A 15,676-nucleotide genomic window follows, 5' to 3' on the forward strand; every position below is an offset into this window, starting at 1 on the left:
CCTGGTATGCTGCAGTCCATGGGGTCGCAAATAGCCGGACATGACTAAGCAACAGAACAACGAAAATAGCTAATAAAGGAGTTGTTTTTCCTATTTATTATAACTCTTCATAACTTGGTCTTAGCTCATTAAGCTAAAAGGATTAGTGTTGCCAGGAAAACATCACATGAAAAATGCAATGGGCACAGCAAGGACTGCTAATTCATATTATAAGTCAGAGCTTTAAAAAAAACAGAAAATCCATCAAGACCAAAGTAAGTTTTGGTGGGGTATATTCCAACAAGTGTTCGCTGAGGTCCAATATCTCGGGAGCGGCACTCTGACATTGAGCTGTGGGGACGCAGGGTGTTCAGCATCACCCCTGGCCTCTGCCCACTGCACGGAAGCAGCACCCTCCCTCCAACCGTGACAGCTGAAAACACCTCCAGGCCTAACCCTGCCCCTGGTGAGAACCACCCGCTCGCACGGACAATCGGGCAGTAAAGTGACCACACAGCCCTTGGGACCATCATATTCTCTTCCCTCGCCTCCCATGCCTACAGGCCATATTAGATTCTCTCCAACGACGATCAACCTACACAAGAGACACTGGATATAGGAAAACCAAAGAATTCTTTTATTTAGTGAGAAAGAGGTGGACAAATGAAAGCTCACATACTGCTAAAAAAGATAAAAAGAAAAAAAAAAAGACACCACTGTATGGCTCTTGGGAACATCACATTCTCTTCCCTACCCTCCCACAGAGCAGTGGGTATTTATAAGCGAGATGTCAAGATATTAGTGACCAATCTATATCCAGTTAGGTTTTCTCTAAGCTAAGAACATTTAAAACCTCAGACTTTTATTAAAATTTCTAAAACATTTAAAACCTCTAGACACAACAGCTGTAAGCACACCATTCAGTCCCTTAAACTGTCTCCGTAAGCACTGCTCCTGAGTTAATATCTTTTCCTAATATTATTCCCCATCCCCCTACATTTAGAATATAACTTTCATGTTCCAGTAGTAATCACACACAGGATTAAAAGCCCAACCGGCCAAGAAAGTGTTTTTCTTTCTGTGAAGTGTTCTTTACAAAAGGAAGAAAAATGAAAGGTGTGGACTTTGGTACAACCGGTGCTGGAGGATTGCAGGATTAATACCCACATATCCTGCCGACTCTAGAAAAGGTGCGGCTCTCGGAACCACAGAAACAGGTTACAGCAGTCGATTTTTCATCTAGAATGGGCCAGCAACGTGAAGTACTTTGCACAGGTCTGTGTCTCTGGCCCAGCTAGCGCATGCCCAGGATCTGCCTGCTTTTCAGCTGGTAAGTCTTCTCAATGTCCGACAGGGCTTGAGCGCGAAGCTGAGCGGCGTGAAGCCTTTTTTTCAGGTCCTTGCACTTGGACTTGGAGGTGAGCTGACTCTCAGAATTCTCACCCCGCATGACGTTCTCTTTACTCTCCCCACTGAAGTGAACCTTCTTCTTCACGATTGACAATGGGAGATCAAACAGTTCTTTAGAAAGAAAAAAGAAAAAAGGGTTTGAGTTACGTGAACAGGCATTCGGCTCCTCCACACTTACCAAACTTACTGAACATATTTCCTCTCTCAGTTCGCATGTGAAACCTGGGCACCTGTCATTTTCTCTGGGACAGGAATGCTAAACAGCATCCAACTGAGTAAGATCTTACTGGCTTTATTCAATGACTCATGATTGGAAGGCATCGCATCCAGCAGATAGAAAGGCGCTCCAAGGAGCTGTACAAAATGAAAGCCTTTTACAGACAGGAGGGGGAGGGATGAGGAAGTGATACCAGTGGAGAGGGGACTGTCTGTGGCAAGGTCACTTTCCTTTAGGGGACAGCAGGGATCTATTAGGCAGAGGACCTCACTTGTGCTGACCAGGTAATTCCAGATTGACTAGTTTAAGATTCCATTCCTGGGAGAGGCTGAAACTGTGATGAAATTAAGCATTAAGTCTTGATTTGATGATGGTTGGTGACAAGTGACTCCATTTTGGATGGGGTGCCTGCAGGAGACACAGGAGATGTGGGTTCAATCGCTGGGTCAGAAGAGGAAACAGTGACTCCAGGATTCTTGCCTCGAAAAAAAATTTCATGGACAGAGGAGCCTGGTGGGCTACAGGCCACGGGGTTGCAAAGAGCTGGACATGACAGAGCAGGCGACTCTGTTTTGGACCTGCTGTCTCCTTTTTTAATAGGTCAGGGGCTGTGGCTGGCAGAGGTCAATCAGCCTTCTAATCTGTAGCCAAAAATCAAGGAACGTATGCTTCACTTTCTTATCAATTTTCCTCTTAAGGTTAAATGCACTGAAGATTATGGGCCACAATATAAAACTTCTGGAAATCAATGTTATTTATCTCTATTCTTCAAAACAAGTGCCACTGTACCTGGAACACATTACTTCCAGGTAAGTATGGAAGCAGAAGCTCTTTTTTTATAGCAAGCACCTACAGTTTTGGCTAAATGCTTAAGAACACGTTTTAAAAATGCTTAACTCACCAGAAACTTGTTTCAAAAAGAACCTAAGCAAATTCAGCACAATAAAAGTAAATCAAGTGAACAGAGAGTGAAAAATGTGAATTGTACTTTCAATGGGAAGAAAAATAATTTACTTAAAGTGGTTACACTATTAGGAACTAACAGGATTATTTGGGGGTTGGGGACTGGCAGGTTTGAACTCCAGAAACTTGTTTCTCCTTTGTGTTCATTTAAAGGAAATATGTTCAAATATTTACTGAGCTTACTGTATGGGCCATTGTGGACCAAACAAAGGCCCTCTTGTGGCAGGAGGAGACAGAGCATAAACAGATAAACAAGTCCATATGAGGAATATTTGAGGGTGATATGTGCTGTGGCGGGGAAAGGGAGGCAGAGGTTCTGAGGGTATTTGCAGCAATGAAGCCTCATAATAAGGTGACTTCTGAGCAGAGACCTGAGGACAGTGAGGAGCAAAGAAGCCACGCGACTATCTGGAGAACATTCCAGACCACAGACATGGAGAGGTCCTGAGAGAGAGGCAAGCTGCACAGAGAAACGCCACGCTTTGACGGTCCCAACTTCCTATTTCCACACACTCTTTCTCCACAAAGCATTTTAGGAGATTGCTTTTAGGCCTCAACTCCATGGTTTCAAATAGGTCCACCTTTATTACCACAAATAGCTACCCATTTGAAGAACAGCAGTGTAAATTATAAATCCTACTAATGAAATAGTTTTAGAAGAAAGAAAAGTCTTTAGAAAATGAATTAGTATTTCATTAAATAGAAGAAAGAGAATTAGCATTTATTAAATAGACTAAGGAGCGCTTTCAAAAGATGCTGGTGCTAACTGTGATGATCTCAACTTATTTTTCTCACAGCTGAATTCTAGAGCCCGAGGATGAGGAGGGGGCATTGCCAACGTCCTGGGTTCACCAGGGCACCCTCTCCCCACTGCTTTGCTGCTTTTCTTGTTGGTGTTCAGTCGTTCAGTCATGTCTACCTCTTTGTGATCCCATGGACTGCAGCCCGCCAGGATTCCCTGTCCTTCACCACCTCCTGGAGCTTGCTCAAACTCACGTCCACTGAGTCAATGCTTTTCTTAGGTTCTGACAAGTTCAGTTCTTCAAAATATCTCCGACCCACACTGGACACTCCATCCTCACAGCTCATTTTAAGTCTTTGCCATGATTTGCATACAAGTGAATTCTTCTACCTACATATCCTACAAAGTGAAATCCAGTGTTCCTCTCTGGGACCTCTCGCCCTCTACTCAAAAAGAGTCTCAAGGCAAGACGGAAATAAACTCTTTAACTGGAAGAGCCGTCCCCAACAGGGCCTTCAATGATTCTCAGCAATGGGCCTGAAACTCACTCAGATAAAAACTATTCCTCATTCTATCGTTATCTAAGTCCAGTTTGTCTTTATGGATGGCAGTGTAGAATCTAAGAAAAGTTGAAATAAATATTACAAAAATACTGAAATGGCAGATAGTCATATTGAGAAAAAAGATACTTCCATCACTAGTTTCATTTATTTCTATTGCTTATTACAGAGCATATGTAGATATTAAACCATCACATTTTGACATATACATGCAACTGGAATGGGTCTTAGCAAAGATCCAAAAGTGATGGCCTACTCTACAGTTGGTTTGTCACACCTTTTAAGCCACAGTTTCTGTGAAGGATGTGGCAAGTGTTAGTTGGTCATGCGGCAATAGTAAAATGCTGGGATTTTCACTTGAAAAGGGAGAGAAATGTAGAATTCTGATAATATGACTGGAGAAAAATCCGAAAGGCACAGCAATTTTTTACAACCTAATTTTTTAAAATAAATGTCAAATACTGCACATGTAGTTTGACAAAGTGAACAAAACTGGAGACGAACTCATCCCCATGCACATCCTCACATCTCTGACCCCAGAGAGTCAGCCATGGCGAGAGCAGAGCTCTTACCCGCACTGAGCCACACCCGCTCACCCGAGTCCGCCGCACAGCTCAGGACTCTGGAAAGTTAGAAGCGGACAGCAGCTCCTGTTCAGAGCTGGCTCTCATACCTGGGCCGCCCGCCAGAGACAGGAACTTCTGCTCCTTCAGCAGGCTGTAGTTCTTCAGCAGGCCTTCCGCTCTGGCCAGCTTGTTCTCTGCCAGTCTCTCACGGACACAAAGCTCGCGTTCTTTCTCTTTAAAAAGGGAACGGAACGGAACAAAACAGACAGACATGAACAAGTGGCTCTGGACATAAACAATTCACGTTTGGTTATCTCACTGCTTTTCCTTATCGCGAGGCTGGCAGGCTGACCGCCGAGGAGTCATGTTCAGTGACGGGTTTCTTACCATGCACTCCAGTCAACTGGACGGTCCCCGCGTCATAACCAGTGTGTTAGCATGTTGTGTGTTGTCTTAGGTTCCCTCCTAAGGACCAGCTTAGGTACAAGGAAAAAGCCAGCTGCAACTTTCGGTCGTGATGTGTGGGAATAACTCATGGGGGGAGCAAAGAGCTCCCGCCATCCTGCTCGCCCCTGGGAAGAGCCGACAGTTCACTCTCCGGGCATTACCCGGCCCAAACCCCCTCCGTAAGAGTGAAAGACAGCACCCAAAGAGGAGGGAAAAAAAACACAGCGAGGTGTTACTTCTTTCGATCAGTAACAAAGGCTATTATTTTTTCATCGCCCAGCATTTAGAGAGTTCAGATTTCAGCTGCTACATGAAATTACTGAACACTGAGGAAAGTTAAAAAAAAAAGTTTTTGCTTGTTTTTTGTGGGTTCTTTTTTTAAAAGAATGCCCTTAACAGAAGAGACTAAGATTTTCAGGCAAGCACAAGCTGTTCCTCCTACAGAGAATGTATCTCAGTCCTTGATGATTATCATTAGTAAGTAAAACATTAACTAACGCCTTTGGATGCTTTATAAGTACATTTAAATAGAGTACTTTATAAGTACATTTAAAATTAAATAGAAGTGCATTCATAAGGGAATGTGCATTGGCGTGAAGGGAATGTGCATGACAGCATGATGACAGCGGCTGCAGAAGAGACGGTCACGGTCTCTCTTCCCACCGTGTCAAAAGGCAGAGCCCTACCCTTGCGGCCACCCTGTGGAACCCCCACACCTGGCCAGCAGCTCTCACTTCAGAGGCATCAACAGACTTTCAACATCAAAAACTCCCGAGTCCGTCAACACTCATCAGAGTATTTAAACATCTTGTATCCGCAGCCTCTACAGAATGACCTGAACACGCATCGTCTTACACACTGTGCGATTTCAGAGCCGGGCCGCGCTGCAGCAGCGTGTCAGAAGGGAGAAGCGACGGCTTTGATTCTGCAAAGCGGCGAATTCTAAGAGATTCTTCACGGCGGGAAAGCTTAGGGCCCGTATGTTCAGGCAGAAAAGAAAACAGTGACTCTAGAGCGCGGGGTGACGGCTCCTGTGCCGGGCTGTCAGTCAGGGCCCGACAACGCGATGACAGCGGCTGATCTCGGAGAAAGAGGCTCGGCACGAAGGTGCGGCAAGCCTGATGGAGGTATTTTGGCTGTGCAAGTGTTTATAAAAACGCCCTACAAGAACAGACCTGAGACGCTCTGTTCAGGTAGACGTTCACACACACTAGGATCAGCCTCCGGGAGCGCAGGGCTTCGCCCCCCACCCCCCCAGACTTACGCTCCAAGCTTTCTTCCCTGGCCTTGAGGGCTCGCTCCCGCTCCTGTAACTGTATTTCCTTCAGTTTCAGCTCACTCAACACAGGGCTGGAGTCCTGCAGCTTTTCTGGTTCTCCTGACCGCCGCCCTCTTCTCTCAGGATTTCTCCTTTGCTCTTCGGCAACCAAGTCTGCTATCAAAGGATTCTCAAGAATTTCTTCAACAGAAGGTCGATGGTAATCCTGGGGGGAAAAAAACTCAGTGTTATGGGCAGACTTTATAATGGACGGACTACTTATCCTGAAAAAGCAGTGACATTTAAAACATCATATATTCCAAAGCAAAAGAAAAGACTCCTTTACAGGTGGCATTTTTTTTTTTAATCAGGTAGGCAGTGTTACAATTCAACATCTGTGGACAATACAGAGAGATCCCTGACACAATTCCAGCTACCATCCATCACCATGCAACTTCACCCATTTTGCCCACTGCCCCCTCCCCACATCAGTTCAGTTCAGTCACTCAGTCATGTATGGGTCTTAAACACCTGAAAAGTAAGTTCACTGGTGGCTTTAACTTAGGAGGTTCTATGTCCACAAAGCGATGCAGATTTTAATTACCTTTGCTCCCCTTTTAACCTAAGAAGGCTCGGCCCCTGTGCTAGGCTGGGTAGCACTGCCAGGGTCCGTTTGAGGGCACCCATTACCCTTGCGTCTCTAAACCATATTAAGCAGGACACTCTCTCCCTGACCTCCTATCCTGTTACTTCACTTGCATCCTTCTCTTTGAACGCCCACAGCATGTACCTCTATCCTTACACCAGCCCGATCCCTCCCCACCCCACCGCCAGTCTGTTCCACATTTCCCCTCTTCTCTTTTAGCCCTCCCCGCCCCACCATTCCCGTCTCCTACGGTCTCTAATCTCTCTGAGTCAGAGCCGAGTATTAAGATCTTATTATTTCTGGCCCCTTCCTGCACCATCTGCTGCGCTGAGGCAGGCAAGGACAAGGGGACTGAGGCTCTGAATCCTTACTGCTACCAGCCACCCGTGAGCAGGGCAGAGTGTGGGAGGAGACGTAAAGGGAGCAGAGACAGGCAGCCAGCACTGTGCCAAGGATCCATGTTCTCACTTGTGTGAACAGAGCAGATTTATCAGCTAAGGAAATCTATTTAACGTTTCTTCAGGCTCATTGCTCCACGGCAGCACACACTGCAAAATTTAACTGAGGCATGGAAACATGTGTCATCTTATCAACTTTACCTTTAAATTTAACATCCTCGTAATAATGTCGTTTAATTCGTCAGAGTAACGATATGGAATTCGCCTGAATTTGCCTTCTCTGATCTTCCCAGCTAGTTCCTTCTGGTTGAAAGCTGTAAATGGTGGCCTGAAGAGAAAAAAAATTTTTTAACGTAAAAATGAAAATATATAATAAGAAGCAAATCAAAAGCAGAGTTTAAGGTCCAGTTTGCTTTTATGTTTCTACCTCTGGGACCTTCTTCTGTAGCTAACGTCCCCATTCTTGGCACTACTGACATTTGGAGCCGCACAGTTCTGTCACGGGTGCTGTCCTGCTCAGCCTTACTATGGCTCGCAGCACTGCTGACCCCTGTCCCTTAGATTCAGTAGCTATCCCTAGTTGTGACAACTAAAACGTCTCCAGACATTGTCAAATATCCCATGGGAAGCAAAACTGAGGGGGTAAAATTCCCCTTCCCTGCTTGAGAACCCCTGCTCTACAGAAATGTTTAGAATGGAAAAACAATGAAAAGAAAAAAGAAAAAGGAGCAGGGTTCCATCCTGTCCAAATCCCCAGACCGCTTGTCCGGATCTTCCACAGGCTTGACCTATGTGCTCGCCCTGCGAGCTAAACTCAGTCCGACAGGGAGGCACGTAACCAGGTTACAAGCTTGAGAAGTCTAGATTCAGCCTCAGGGGTTATATTATTAATTTGTAACTCATTTTTTAATCTGCCCATCTACCATAATTTTAATCCAAGGTATGATTCTTTCAGACTTGAATGTGCATGGATGCTCCAAAAAGCTGAACCCAGTGAAAGGTGACAGACCTAAGTATAGACCTCAGACTAGAAACCTGTCTTCACCATACTTACGTCAACGCACACAATTCATACAGCAAACAACCCAGTGACCAGATGTCCGATTTCTCGTTGTAGGACATGCGATTCATTTGTTCCTTTAGTGGGGAAAGAAAGGAGGAGTTTAAAGTTTACTTTGTTTTAAAACAGACTCACAGACACAGAGAACATATTTGTAATTGCCAGAAGGGACGCAGGGGAAGGGAGGGCTGGGAGTTTGGCATTAGCAGCTGCGAACTATTACACATGGGATGGACAAAAGCAAGGTCCTACTCTACAGCACAGGGATCTACAGTCAAGAACCTGTAACGAACCATAATGGAAAAGAATATAGAAAAGAGTATGTGTGTGTGTGTATATATATATATAAAACTGAATCACCTTGTTGCATAGCAGAAATTAACACATAAGTCAATTATACTTCAATAAAATCATTTTTTAAAAAGGTTTGTTTTAAAACTTATAAAATTACTCCTAGGACAAAAATGAAACCTTAAAGTTTGATAATAGCCACTCAAAAAAAAAAAAAAAGGGAAAAATTTTTATATAACAAAAGTTTCAAATACAAAAGGCTGATTTCTCTTACATTAGGTCTTACATTGTAAGATGGTACTTTATCTTTAAATTGATAATGGAAAAAAGGCAATGATCTTATCCTAATACACTTTGTCATATATAATTCATTCACCTATTTTTCATTCACAAACATTTATTGTGTTACTACAGGCAAGGCACTGGCAACTCAAAGATGAACATGAGACATCTCGACCCCAAGACATTCATAATCTAGAAACTATTTTAAAGAACCAGAGAAAAGTCTAGGATAACATCTAGCTCACATTTAAATGGATATAGACATTAATGGTTAATTGAATCACCCATTTATGTATTTTTCCCTTAGTCCACTGTATATGCCACAGTACTAACTAATAATCTCATTTCCTATTTTAATTATCTGCCTTTCTTAACAACAGTCCACCATGGCTCTTATTTTCAACAGAGGGCAGAGGCGAGCACTGTACTGAAACCTTCAGGCTTCTGAGTATTCTAAAGTCCAACAGGTGAGTCTGGCACTACTTCCTGACAATCAATCCCATAGGGAAGGCTCAACTGATCTACTTACAGGGACAGGAGGGAACAGGAACAAAAGAACTGCACAGGTTTCAAATTTTCCAACCACCACCCCTGGATAATTTTCCTTGGCTTCTATTTGGAATCTAATCCAGTGAGAAAATGACACTGTTCTGGCCATATCTGATCTTAGTCAAAAACAAAATAATTAATTTATAAAATTTTATACTGTAGTCAGATTTGTTAACAAAAAGATTTAGAAAATCTAGACGTGTTTGTGAACCGCTAAAAAAATAAATCTGTCTCCATCTTTATTCTGCTCATCTTTTGTATTCAACACATTGATTGGTGCAATCACTTATTGATTCAAGCTTTTCAAAAGTCACTGTGCTATGCTTAGTCACTTAGTTGTGTCCAACTCTTTGTGATCCAATGGATTGTAGCGCACCAGGCTCCTCTGTCCATGGAGATTCTTCAGGCAAGAATACTTGAGCAGGTTGCCATGCCCTCCTCTGTCCATGGAGATTCTCCAGGCAAGAATACTGGAGTGGGTTGCCAAGCCCTCCTCTGTCCATGGCAATTCTCCAGGCAAGAATACTGGAGTGGGTTGCCATGCCCTCCTCCAGGGTGATCTTCTTAACCTAGGGATCGAACTCATGTCTCCTGCATTGCAGGCAGATTGTTTATCGTCTGAGTCACCAGGGAAGCCCAAGAATATTAGAGTGGGTAACCTATCCCTTCTCCATGGGAACTTCCCAACCCAGGAATCGAACCAGGGTTTCCTGCATTGCAGGTGGATTCTTTACCAACTGAGCTACCAGGGAAGTCCCAAGTCACTCAGTTCAGTTCAGTTCAGTCGCTCAGTCATGTCCGACTCTTTGTGACCCCATGAATTGCAGCACGCCAGGCCTCTCTGTCCATCACCAACTCCCGGAGTCTACCCAAGCCCATGTCCATCGAGTCGGTGATGCCATCCAACCATCTCATCCTCTGTCGTCCCCTTCTCCTCCTGCCCCCAATCCTACCCAGCATTAGGGTCTTTTCCAATGAGTCAAATTCTCGCATGAGGTGGCCAAAGTATTGGAGCTTCAGCTTCAACATCAGTCCCTCCAATGACCACCCAGGATTAATCTCCTTTAGGATGGATTGATTGGATCTCCTTGCAGTCCAAGGGACTCTCAAGAGTCTTCTCCAACACCACAGTTCAAAAGCATCAATTCTGTGGCGCTCAGCTCTCTTCACCGTCCAACTCTCACATCCATACATAACCACTGGAAAAACCATAGCCTTGACTAGACAGACCTTTGTTGGCAAAGTAATGTCTCTGCTTTTAAATATGCTATCTAGGTTGGCCATAACCTTCCTTCCAAGGAGTAAGCGTCTTTTAATTTCATGGCTGCAATCACCATCTGCAGTGATTTTGGAGCCCAAAAAAATAAAGTCTGACACTGTTTCCACTGTTTCCCCATCTATTTCCCGTGAAGTGATGGGACCAGATGCCATGATCTTAGTTTTCTGAATGTTGAGCTTGAAGCCAACTTTTTCACTCTCCTCTTTCACTTTCATCAAGAGGCTCTTTAGTTCCTCTTCCCTTTCTGCCATAAGGGTGGTGTCATCCGCATATCTGAGGTTATTGATATTTCTCCCGGCAATCTTGATTCCAGCTTGTGTTTCTTCCAGCCCAGCGTTTCTCATGAGGTACTCTGCATATAAGTTAAATAAGCAGGGTGACAATATACAGCCTTGACGTACTCCTTTTCCTGTTTGGAACCAGTCTGTTGTTCCATGTCCAGTTCTAACTGTTGCTTCCTGACCTGCATACAGGTTTCTCAAGAGACAGGTCAGATGGTCTGGTATTCCCATCTCTTTCAGAATTTCCCAAGTCACTAGAGAGCCATAAATAGTTCATCCTCTTTGACCCAGCAATTTGATTTTGAGAGCTATACACCAAGGAAATAACCAAAGAGGAAGAAAGAATAATTCCTACAAAGATATACATAGCAGTCCTCCTTAGAATGATGAGACATTTTGGAAACAAAATATCCAGCAATAGAAGAAACCAGTAAGTGGGTAGAAACAGTACCTCCACAGTAGGAAAAGGCAACAACAACAAAAAAGAACAAATACTAAAGGTTAACAGTGCAAAATATGCTGTGAGAAGTGAGTGAGTCTCCTGGGTCCTGAATCTCCACACACGAGAATCATCTAGGGAGTTTGTTAAAATACAGAGTCCAAAATAAAAAGGTGGGGGACAAAAAGACAAAAAGTTGAGTGCAAAGACCCATCCAGAGGTCCTAAATCCCTGGATTGGAGCCCAGGACTCTGCATTTTAAACTATCACTCCAGTTGAGAACAAGCTCGTGTCCAGGACCTATGCACTTTGGGAAGTACTGCTCTTAAGAGCAGAGACAAAACCCATTTCATCTCTATGATCCCAGAGCTTTGCACCTGGCAGCCACCCAGTGAAAGTCTGACTTGGTTGCTGATGCAGTTTAGTGGTCCGGTGGTGGGACTTCCCTGGGGGCCAGTGGTTAGGACTTCGCCTTCCAATGCAGGGGTGCAGGTCTGCTCCCTGGTTGGGGAGTGAAGATCCCGCATGTCTTGTGGCCAAACAACCAGAACATAAACAACAGAAGCAATATTGTAACACACTCAATAAAGACTTTAAAAATGGTCCACATTAAAAAAAAAAAAAAAAATCTTTTAATTGTCTGGTGGTCCATCTGAAAAAATATCAATTTAAAATAAACAGTATTGTTAATTCTTGGCTATTAGATATTACTAAACAAAGAAATAAACGAAAAGCTCAATTTCCTTGCTTGAATGCTTAGCGTTAAGATGTTTCAAAAGTATATAAATTTTGAAATACTTACAGGAGACATGTAATAAGGTGTGCCAACAAATGTTTTTGCAAAGCTCGTATCGTGGTTTAATATTCTAGCTAGCCCAAAGTCTCCAAGCTTAACGTTCTGCTTGCCATCCAGGAAAACATTGGCTGGTTTCAGATCCCGATGGAGCACAGTGTGGCCACCATCACTTCGTCTGTGACATTCCTTTAGGGCCAGAGTCAACTGAGCCATCACACGAAGAACAAACTCTTCATCCAAGTATTGTCTGAAATCAAAGCAGTTATGTAGCATGGATCTGCTTAACAAAACCATTACAGAGATGAAAGGATGTGAATTATCTAGTTTTCTAAGTATACACATAGGGAAACAAATTATTTGGATATGAAATTCAAGTGTTGACTTACCAGGGATTTTCTAAAGTACTGTGGACCCACCCAGCAAACACAAGAAGACTCTTCCCCATTACTAAGTACTTTGTCCCCAATCCTAATATAGGGCACTTACAGACACAACACTGGGCCCATTTAAGAGATGAATCTACCTTACCTTTCCTGGGTTCCCTTTGAAATTACACTAGCTAGGTCTCCTCCTTCGCAACACTCCATTACAATGTACAGTGTCGTGTTGGTCCGGTCAATAATTCTATCATAGTAGCGGACAATGTTTGGATGTTTCAGCTCACGGAGCAAATTCACTTCAGAAACAAGCATTTGTTTCTCAGTTTCTGTCATGGAGCCATAGTCAAGTTCTTTCCAAACTAATATCTGAAATAAAAATTTCCAAGGTATAAATGAACTCATTATAACCCAAAAACTTTAAAATTAAAAAAAAAAGGTTACTTCTCTAGTAAATAGATCATACAGTCACTATCATCTAATTTAGTTTAATGAACTGAGGACCCCTGAGTTTATTTCCATAACCTTCCCCTAATTTTTAAGCAGTAAACGACGCAACAGAGGGTGATGAGGTAAGTTAGGCCGCCCCTAACCCCCTACCCTCATTGCTTAGTGGGAGGTTGGCGAAAGGTACTCTGGTCAAAGCTGGAGCAGAGGTGGTTCAAGTCCCCAACCATTCCAACTAGTCAACATTTCCAAGGTAAGAGAACTTAGTAAAGACCCCTCCATCAAAGCCAGCTTCCTTTCCATTATTTTTTTTCTGTGTGGGTCTACCCACACAAGGAGAAGGCAATGGCACCCCACTCCAGTACTCTTGCCTGGAAAATCCCATGGACAGAGGCTCCTGGTAGGCAGGCTGCAGTTCATGGGGTCGCTAAGAGTTGGACACTCTCAGCTTTCAGAAAATGTATTTTCTGAAAAGTGAGCGACTTCACTTTCACTTTTCAATTTCATGCATTGGGAAAGGAAATGGCAACCCACTCCAGTATTCTTGCCTGGAGAATCCCAGGGGCAGGGGAGCCTGGTGGGCTGCCGTCTATGGGGTCGCACAGAGTCGGACACGACTGAAATGACTTAGCAGCAGCAGCAGCAGCTACCCACACACCGTGGGAGATATGAATCTAACCATTGAAATAATGGATAACTTAAATGAATTCTGACTACAAGACACAAAAATTCTAGGTTCTGATGGTTATGACAGAGAGAATTACATTTCTCTAAAAACAGCTCAGGAGTCAGCTACCAGTCACCAACAGAAGGCCCATGGCAGGTCAAAGCAGGATAAAGAAAGAAAATGGAAAAGAATGGAAAAAAGACAGGAGAAGAAAAAATACACACACACACACACACACACACACACATTCTGCTTGGCACATTTTATTTGTTTTACTTTGGCTACCTGATGAGAAGAGCTGACTCATTGGAAAAGACCCTGATGCTGGGAAAGACTGAAGGCAGGAGGAGAAGGGGACGACAGAGGACGAGATGGTTGGATGGCATCACCGACTCAATGGACATGAACTTGGGCAAATTCCGGGAGCTGGTAAAAGACAGGGAAGCCTGGCGTGCTGCAGTCCATGGGGTTGTAAAGAGTCGGACACGACTGAGCGACTGAACAACAACAAAGAATTAAGGGACAGATTCACAAAATTGAAAAAAAAAAAAAAAGGATGCGGCTTCCCATCCCTTGAGAGACCCAGGACAGACACAGATCTGGGGGAGGGCTGGCTCTTCTGAGCACCCTGCGCTTCAGATGCACACCGCCAGGCTCCCTGCTTCCTCTGGGCGGCCGGGGGGCGGAGGCAGGGACCGGGCCCGCGCTCACCTTGCCGTCGCTCTTCCTGCGGATCTTCTGGCAGCGGCCGTAGGAGCCCGTGCCAATGGTGTACAGCACCTCGTAGTCCTCCACCCGAGTCGGCATGGCGGGGCCCGCGCAGGACGCCTGCAGGCCGTACCGTCTCCTCGGAGCTGCAGCCACCGATCCGCAGACCTCGAGCCCCGGCGCCCGGCCGCCCTGATCTGCGGCCCCGGTTTAACCGTCGCGGGCCTCGGCCTCGCAGCCTATTGGCCCGCGGTAAGGCCGCTTCGCCTCTCTAATTGGTTAACAAGAACACAACACGCTGGGCATCTTGGGAAAAAGGTGTCGCTAGGCAACCGCGTCGGCGTCGGTGTCGACTTCCGCTCCCAATCTCTAGGGAGAAAGGGGCGGAGCTAAAGCCCAAGGGAGGGCTGGGGACGGACAGCGGCAGCAGAGGGGCCGTCCCCGCCACCTTGTGCCTCCTCCGGCTGAGGTTGCCGAGGCAACCGAAGTCCAGAGATCTTTCTTCAGACAGTTTTTGGCGCACAGCCTCAACCGACTGCCTTCCGACCTTTGCACTCTGACCTCTCACACTACCCGACTCTCCTGTACGCGCCCTCTGCTCTCAGGTTCCCGCCCCCGGAACCCGGGCGGGGTCATATACGAAAACCTGGGCGAAAGCTGAGTGCGGAGATGAAAAGTACTGGCCTTCTCTAAAGCGTGCGGGAGTGAGGCCGACAGTGCTGCGGTATTGTGCCAAGCACTTTACATGTATTGTCTGGTTTGTAATGCAGGAATTAGTGTTATTTCCCGTGAAGAAACAGAAGCGTAGAAAGGCCATAGTATTTGCTTTCGGTCCGAAAGCGAGGAAGAGAAGACTCAGTGCTAAAACAGTGGAGATTCGTAGTAATGATTTAAAGTTTTCACATGACTTTTAGGATGCAGCCATCATAGAGAGACTATGTTTTTGAACACCAAACTTAGGCCTATTTAACATGCAGCTGCTGCTGTTGCTAAGTCGCTTCAGTCGTGTCTGACTCTGTGCGACCCCACAGACGGTAGCCCACCAGGCTCCCCCATCCCTGGGATTCTCCAGGCAAGAACCCTGGAGTGGGTTGCCATTTCCTTCTCCAATGCATGAAAGTGAAAAGTGAAAGTGAAGTCGCTCAGTCGTGTCCGACCCTTAGCGACCCCATGGACTGCAGCCCACAAGGCTCCTCTGTCCGTGGGATTTTCCAGGCAAGAGTACTGGACATGCAGAGGATGTGTGTAAAATCTCAAGGTGGAAAATGGAATATGGAAGTCCTTGATGTTTTGAAATACCCAGAAGAATATGGT

At 45.0% G+C, this 15,676-nt stretch overlaps 1 protein-coding gene across 2 annotated transcripts; it reads right to left on the reverse strand.

Moving 5' to 3' along the window:
• Positions 1-593: 593 nt before the first annotated feature.
• On the reverse strand, positions 594-14,578 carry NEK2 (NIMA related kinase 2). Of its 2 annotated transcripts, none has more exons than XM_081489716.1 (8): positions 14,366-14,578; positions 12,692-12,909; positions 12,170-12,410; positions 8,241-8,323; positions 7,388-7,514; positions 6,149-6,368; positions 4,545-4,670; positions 594-1,500 (listed from the first exon to the last, which is right to left on the reverse strand). In XM_081489716.1, exons 1-8 carry the CDS (start codon positions 14,459-14,461, stop codon positions 1,274-1,276), a joined length of 1,338 nt encoding a protein of 445 aa, XP_081345842.1. In that variant the 5' UTR covers positions 14,462-14,578; the 3' UTR covers positions 594-1,273. The 2 variants fall into 2 exon arrangements, with proteins under 2 accessions (XP_081345842.1, XP_081345843.1); XM_081489717.1 differs by lacking the exon at positions 594-1,500 and adding an exon at positions 4,187-4,227.
• Between the last annotated feature and the right edge of the window lie 1,098 nt (positions 14,579-15,676).

Source organism: Giraffa tippelskirchi, chromosome 5 (assembly GCF_054371585.1).
Source record: "Giraffa tippelskirchi isolate mGirTip1 chromosome 5, T2T-mGirTip1v1.2.pri, whole genome shotgun sequence".
In the NCBI taxonomy this organism is placed as follows: domain Eukaryota; kingdom Metazoa; phylum Chordata; class Mammalia; order Artiodactyla; family Giraffidae; genus Giraffa; species Giraffa tippelskirchi.

What these genes read in the sequence shown, in the direction of transcription:
- NEK2 (XM_081489716.1), bottom strand. Translation starts at nt 14,461, where the DNA reads ATGCCGACTCGGGTGGAGGACTACGAGGTGCTGTACACCATTGGCACG. An exon ending in TATGAATTGTGTGCGTTGAC is followed by an intron (nt 7,515 to 8,240) that starts GTAAGTATGGTG and finishes TTTTCTCTTCAG; the next exon opens with GCCACCATTTACAGCTTTCA. An exon ending in CAGGGAAGAAAGCTTGGAGC is followed by an intron (nt 4,671 to 6,148) that starts GTAAGTCTGGGG and finishes CCCTTTTTAAAG; the next exon opens with AGAAAGAACGCGAGCTTTGT.